Source organism: Impatiens glandulifera, chromosome 4, assembly GCF_907164915.1.
Source record: "Impatiens glandulifera chromosome 4, dImpGla2.1, whole genome shotgun sequence".
In the NCBI taxonomy this organism is placed as follows: domain Eukaryota; kingdom Viridiplantae; phylum Streptophyta; class Magnoliopsida; order Ericales; family Balsaminaceae; genus Impatiens; species Impatiens glandulifera.
Window position 1 is genome coordinate 39881671 of NC_061865.1, and position 7656 is coordinate 39889326.

The window sequence follows — 7656 nt, forward strand, 5'->3', positions numbered from 1 at the left end:
TGTATTCTAAGTATCCTCCTCTTATCTAAAATATTATAATGTTTGAAATGATAACCGAATTCCTGAAATTTGTTTATGTATCAAATTTATCACTTAAGTTACCATAGTAAATTAGATTACTCTAAAATTTCAAGATAATTAGGAAACTAACTGAAGAATTTTAAAAAGCAGATTATCCAAAGGTTGAATGCAAATATTGTCATAACATTTTCATTTGATATTGCTGAATTAGACAATTCATTTGGAATAGTGACCATTTTATTTGGGTTCTGGTGACTGAGGACCTTTGAGTTGATCTTTGCTACATTTCTTGTTATTATAATTTTGATGATATTTTTTTGTTCAAATTCTCCACCCTTATCAAGTTGTGCATGATTATTTGATTTTTTTCACTCATTTTATAAAATGAAAAAGATTAGTAAGCCATCTATTGTAGACCATCCTTTTTATTTCAAGCTTTAAGGAGTAGAATGAAGGCGGGCTATTTGTCACCTTCTCAACTTACAATACCCATTTTACAGCTAAAAAAGACTGACATGATCAAATTCTAAAACATAATGAAGTTCATCAATGGAAATTTTCCCAAACCCTGAAAATAGCCTCACAGTTCGTCGTCATGATGTCTTTGGCACGATGAAGGAACCAACATCTTCTGTTGTGATTGGATCAGATACCTAACAGCTAGTGATGCATGAAGAGCAGCTCCATAAGGAAGTGCATCTTCATTAATCTTGAATTGGGGTGAGTGGGCAGATGGTAATTTCTCATTTGTGTCTGCATTCATCCCAATGAAGAAGAAGTAGCCGGGGATCACTTCTTGATAAAATGCAAAGTCCTCTGATCCCATGAGAGGCGACATGTCTTTCACGTTTGGCTTCCCGAGCATGTCAGTTGCTACATTCCGGAAATATTCATGCAAGCTTTCGTCGTTTACAGTTGCTGGGAAAATAGGCTTCTCATTTTCGAGAAAATCGATAGTTGCATTGCACCTCTGGACTGAGGCTTGTCCAATTATAACCTGTCATGAAATATTAAAATCAGTTGCCATTAGAAATTGTGTGATGAAAAGTATGCCAAAGGAAATAATTTTCTTCTTTCACTTTTCTTTTAAAACTTGTTTGATCATCGATTCAGCTTTTTGTTTTTATTGACTAAAATATATTTTATAGTTCATATTTTAAAGTATTATTAAAAATAAGTAACTGATGATGAGACAAGAGGTTATTTTGATTAAATCCAAATAACCCTTCATCGAATAAGGCCCTAGCCAATGTAGTGTAGCTCGGTGGTTAAGAGTGTTTTTTAAGAAGATCGTAGACAAAATGAACGACGATTACCTTTTCAATTCTCTGCTTAAGTTGCATAAAACTTTCCTTAGAGAAGGCGCGGAAAGTTCCCCCGATGGTAACAGAATCCGGAATGACATTGAATGCTTTACCACCTTGGAACATCGCAACAGTTACCACCTGGAAATACATACAAAGGACCATCTTTTTTAGAAACTTTAGACAATGTTAGAAAAAGTAAGTTTGAAGATGAGCATAGCAGTACAGTATAAAATAAAAAGGTTTGGACATTGAATTGCAGATGCTTTAAAAGTTGTTTGTCATCTAAGATGCTTCTGAAATTGAATTATGTAAAAAAAAAATTGTATTTTAATTAAAGTACAAAGTTACCCTTTCAAAGTTTCGTTTCCTCTAAAAGAAAAACAATAAAGAAAATAAATCCAATGCTTTTTGCAACGAATCAACTACTGATGTGAAATGAAGTTAACTGTGCTTTTTTTTCTAAGTTACTTCTGTTTCAAACTCAGTCTTCTTTTACACTTGTTTTTGTTAATATATCTAGACAACATGTTTGGAAACTAAATTTAATCAGACAGGTTCAAAATTTTACTTTTGATTATGTATCTTGGAAACAGATCTAGAGATGAATACAAACTTTTTTATGTATCTGGAAACAAATCCAGATACATGTATTTCCAAATGGGGTTTCACAAACTGACCTGAGAGTCGAGTGGGTCAGCTTCCCGGGAAACAAGGTGCTGTAAGCTAACAATGACATTAGAAGCTGCTAAAATTGGATCTATGGCTTGTTGAGGAATAGCAGCATGACCACCCTTTCCCTTAATAATGGCATTAAAAAAGCCACTTGCTGCCAAAATTGGACCAGGCTTGGAGGATACCTGACCTAATGGCAAGTTAGAATGAACATGAAGACCAAATATGGCTTCAACATTCTCAACTACTCCAGCTTTTACCATCTTCTCTGCACCTCCACCGCCTTCCTCTGCCGGTTGAAAAATGAGCAACACAGTACCCTATAATAGAAGACAAATATAATTAGACACAATGACTAGAAAATGTATTCAACCAAAACTAGATATTTCAACCAGTGCTAGCAAAACAAAAAGTGTGTAAATAAACATTAGGAAACACTTTGGCATTTGAATCAGGATTTGAATGAGATACGGACCATGAATTTCTGAATACAGATTCTACTAAAGGTATGGCAGGTTTAGGATACACCAGAATTGCATCACTTTCAAATACCTCTCACAATGATCCAACCGTCCAATTACTATGAAATTTGGATAGCTGTATCTTTATGAGTAAGTTCTTGAGCCCTCACCCATTCCAACCGGACAATGCCATTTTCTAAGGGCAGATACACTATTATTTTTGGAAACACACATAATTTGTATTTGAATCCGGATCTAGATGAGAACTAATAAATGTTTTGGAACTGTCTCTTACTAAGTTTAGTTTCCAAAAATAATATCATCCACATACATTTTTATTCCATAATTTTTGTATTCAGGTGTTTCCAAATGCGCACAGCCGGATGAAAGAGTGTTTCCTAATGAAGCATTTCTTAAATGAAACATCAAATTCCTAAAATTGTTATGTTTTTCAAGTTCATAAACAACATCCACCTAAATATCCCAATTCAGAGTTGTAAGAAGAATATAGAACTGAAAAGGGGCCAAAATTGTCTTAGAGTACATAGAAAACAGAACCTGCAAGAGTTGAACATGTTCATTTAGGATCTTAGCAGCCCCAAGAAGCATTGCGACATGGCCATCATGACCACAAGCATGCATCTTTCCCGGAACCTTACTCTTGTGCTCCCATTCTACCATCTCCTGAAGAACCATTACAAACATTAATAAAGAAATAAATCAAAAGTTTTAGCCATTAAAAAAGCTTAAGAGAGCCACCAGAGGAAGAAACCCAACATAACCCATCAAATGATGAGGCCAAAGGACACAGCAGAGTGTCAGTACTATGTTAGAAAGATCCTTCCCAAGTCAAGAGGCTATTACAGTCAATTACTCATTCTTTGCAGAGGAGCTAACTATGGAAATGACTAGGATATTTCCCCATGTTATACTTCTGATTCTACAACAGTAGGATATGAAGTGTAAAGCTTACAAAATAGGTGAGGTTTTACATGCGATATTGTGGGGGTATGTTCATATTCTATTATTTGTGTTCAGCGTCACATTGGAGACACATTTGATCATCTTTTATTATAATTAACTAGAAGTAAGCAGGCAGTCTACCAACACAACAGAATGGGTAGGTTACAAGGTTAGTAATTCAAGATAAACTGAAAATTGGCTCATAATTATCAAGTTTTAGACTATTTTAGTTGTGCAAAGTGTTCTAGTTATGGATAAGTAAATTGTTGTAGTGTCTATAAAATATATCCACACAGGTGTTTCATAGGGTGAAAGTGTTGAAATGCATAACCTCCTAATGACCAAAACACTGATATCATGTATAATTACTGATCTTTTATCAACGAGACACATAAATGGAGTAGAAATCGCAAAGATTGCTACAAAAGAAAGATATCAAACTCACATTCCTAAAAAGGGAGAATGGAACATGTTAAGAATAGAAATAAGTTAACTGGCAATCTATATTCTCACAAAAGTCGGTTAATTGAGAAGATGCAAGCAAAGGAATAGAAATAAACGAATCTCTGAAATTTGTTAAAGAAAACCTGCATAGCCAGAGCATCCATGTCAGCTCGCAGTGCTACAAAAGGGGGCTTGCCGGAGCCAATGAAGCCAACAATACCAGTAACTGCAATTGGGTACTTATAAGCAATGCCCATCTTGTCCAATTCGGCTCTAATAAGCTTGCTAGTCTCAAATTCCTCATAACCCAGTTCTGGATTCTCATGTATTTTCCTCCGGATACCAACCATCCAATCGAAGAAGTCCGATTCTTTGGCATAACTTAGGAAATTTCTAGAGATTTCTGCGAGTTCTTCTGAGGCGAGGGAAGACGGTGTTGACCTAACAATTAAGAGGAAGCTGAGAATCAATAAAACCCATTTGGAAAGCATCGTCATCATTTGCATGGGGTATAATTGGACTGAGTGACAAACAAGAGGAGGAGGGAGATATATAGGTAGTAGAGAGAACTTTGACTTTTAGAAAACCAAGGTTGACCATATTCTTTTCTCAGGGTAGTCCTCCATGGCTGCTAGCAACCTAGTGCCATTCAACTAAGTGCTCTCAATTTCCAAAAGAAGAAGAAAAAGCAAATGAGAACCTTAATCTGATCACACAGTTTAATTCTTTGTTCATCAGTATCTGTATGTTCTCAAATCTCAACTTGTTTAATTGCACCTCAGGGTCAGTCAGATAAATCTTGAAGATTGGAGTGAAAAAAAAATAAAAATATTTGTTCTTAATTTTTATTTAATTTGTTATATTTTATATTAAATTGTAAATATTAATAATTTTGTATTATATTTAATATAACTAGTATGTATCCCGTGTATGAGTAATAATATAAAAAATCGTGAAAAAAATATTACGGTAAAATTTTTATGGGCGGGTCAACCCACGATCCGACCAAAATATCCATTTACTCTCTCATATATCCAAATTAACCACAACTCTCGACCCGACAATCCAAACACTTTAAAAATTAAGCATCATTATATATATATATATATTTCTAATAAATTTTAGGTTCAAACTTTGCTACGATTAATTTTTATTATTTTTTATAAAAATTTGGGATCATACAATTAAAGATCTCTCGGCCTGGATTGGTTGTCTTGTCCTAAGATCGACTCGATTACCAAATTATTTTAATGAAAATTAGATAATCTAAACATGAGTATTTAGGACCTTTTACAAACATGATTACACTTTCAGATTTATATTTTTGGGATAGGCCCTGGTCATATAAATAATTAAGAGACTTCCCTATTCTTTCACATATTTTATTTCTCTATTAGAAACATCTCCTTTATTTGCACACCTCAACCCATAGTAATAATACGGCAATGCAGATTGAAATAAGTGTGTTGCTTGCTATCTTATTATTTAATATTGCATCATAAATTGTTTGTGTACTCTTAGGATTAGGATTTTAGAAACTTAGAGCCTAGAACTAGATTTTGAGTCAAAAGAAATCACAACATCTTTCATATCTTATACATCCATTGCATACTCTATAACACTTCCATCTCATTCCCAATGCTTTCTACGTATTTAGTTAATCTTCAATAATGCTTGCGTTCTCTATTTTCATATCTTCAGGTAAGGGTTCAACCAAGAACATCACGAATCTTTGTATGGATTTTCACCTTCGTTAGATTGCTCATGAATCTCGTGATTACGGTCTATTATTGTCTGACATAACTTAACCTACATGACAAAGACAAGACAAGACATTTTGTTTTTCAAAAAGACAGAACGTACTCCTGGGCACCTATTTATCTACGATGCATATACCTATTTACATATGCAACTAACAAACAAATTCGGGTTTTATGCCCTCTCGTTATTTTTTTTAGTGTCAGGTCATGTTTTTTAAAGCCAACAATTTGTTTCAAGTCAAACATATGAGTCTATAGTAGAGTCACTAGTTTTTGTACGCATTTAAAAAAATGTCATATCTCGAGAAATTCACTCAAGATAAATTTTAGCCCCATATCTTACATTCCTCTCGAATTTCGAGTGTGACGAGCAACTGAAATGTAGACTTCATGTGTCCGAATTTATTTCTAAGAATGTTTTGGCTCAAAATAGTTGTCACCTAGTTTGCTCCTTAAGATACTAAGAAAGAAAAGTTTTTAGAAATTCTTTTAGATTTGGTACTTAGTTACGTCTGGAAAAGGCATTAGCGATATGTCCCACACGCCCGTTCAGATGGATGGTCTTGCTCCGAAACTATTGGCTATTTTCAAAACATAACAATTTTACACTACAATCTTAAATTAAATTCTAAGTATGTAAGTGCTTAAACCAAATTCAAGCCTAGGCAATGCCCGATCTGTCCCTAAACATGTGTCTAATGTACCATTGTTAAACAATATAGTTAGAAAAGGATAATTGAAATCACATACCTATTTCATGAGTGGACAGAAGTTGTTAAAACCTAAAAGTATCCCAAATGTGAAATTAATACACAGAAAAATCAAGAAAAATATAAGAATAATTTATGATTATTTCTCATATTTTTTGGAGTTATGAAACTAAAGTTATTGATGATGTCCCTCGATCCTCGGTTAGCCTTGGATTAACTTTTGTCGGCCCTGGCCGCTGATGTCCCTTGGTCCTAGCTAAACCAGTACTAAGTTTCTCGGTCCTCAAGAACATCAAAATTGTAGGTTTTATATTTTTATTTGAGGTCGAATCCTTTGATCCAAGGGTATGGAAAAGTTCCAATAGTTCTCATGATCATTTTGAACATCATCCCGATGTATCATTCGATCGGAGAGAGATTCCATTCAAACCAAACAGTTTTGGTACAAAAAATGGGTTTTTGTTTTTATCATTAACTTCCTTATGCTTCATATGGTTGAATGAAACAAAAACATGAACACTGCCTTTCGTTTTGACCAATTCAAGAACTAAAAGTTTTATTTTTTTTATAAAAAATAGTTTTTGATCAAACATGATCGTGATGGAATGGAACTGGTCCAAATAGGTATGCTAAGAAGCTTTCTCGGTTGCTGTTCTTAAGCAATAACTCAAGAAAAAAAAACCTGATTTTGAAAATTTTCAAATTCAAATTTGGGGATTTTTAATTTAGATTGTGTTGGGTCAAATTATTTTGACCAACGTTATTTTAATGATGTATTAGTAAGACTTTAATTAAGAATGAAGCTAAGCCGTCTAATTGTTTTTTGTGCAGGTGCATCAAAAATATGCTAAGTTAGACTTGGTTTGAAACAGTCTAATAGATACGTAGTTAGACGTGCAGTTTAACAGATACGTAGTTAGACGTGCAGTCTAATAGATACGTAGTTAGACGTGTAGTCTAATAAATACGTAGTTAGACGTGCAGTCTAACAGATACGTAGTTAGACGTGCAGTCTAACAGATACGTAGTTTGACGTGTAGTCTAACAGATACGTAGTTAGACGTGCAGTCTAACAAATACGTAGTTAGACGTGTAGTTTAACAGATACGTAGTTAGACATGCAGTCTAACAGATACGTATTTAGACGTGCAATCTAACTCCATTAGACTTGGTGGTTTAATGGATCTCGCTATTAGACGTGCTCCTTATACTTGACAGTTTAATGGAGCACGTCTAATGCCTCGCTTCAAAAGCTACTTGAAGTTAACATCCGTCTACCCACGATCAACTAGTTGTACGCTACTCCTGCTCCACTTAT

At 34.2% G+C, this 7656-nt stretch overlaps 1 protein-coding gene across 1 annotated transcript; it reads right to left on the minus strand.

The window, feature by feature from the left end:
• Nucleotides 1-419: 419 nt before the first annotated feature.
• LOC124934331 (IAA-amino acid hydrolase ILR1-like 4) lies at nt 420-4560 on the minus strand. Its single transcript, XM_047474849.1, has 5 exons — nt 4012-4560; nt 3020-3145; nt 2006-2320; nt 1338-1466; nt 420-1018 (listed from the first exon to the last, which is right to left on the minus strand). Exons 1-5 carry the CDS (start codon nt 4372-4374, stop codon nt 602-604), a joined length of 1350 nt encoding a protein of 449 aa, XP_047330805.1. The 5' UTR covers nt 4375-4560; the 3' UTR covers nt 420-601.
• Nucleotides 4561-7656: the final 3096 nt, after the last annotated feature.

Excerpts from the sequence above, each read along its gene's own strand:
- LOC124934331 (XM_047474849.1), bottom strand. The coding sequence starts at position 4,374 with ATGCAAATGATGACGATGCTTTCCAAATGGGTTTTATTGATTCTCAGC. Across the intron at positions 3,146-4,011 it reads TGGATGCTCTGGCTATGCAG|GAGATGGTAGAATGGGAGCA; the intron begins GTTTTCTTTAAC and ends ATGGTTCTTCAG. Across the intron at positions 1,467-2,005 it reads CTGACCCACTCGACTCTCAG|GTGGTAACTGTTGCGATGTT; the intron begins GTCAGTTTGTGA and ends ATGTATTTCCAG.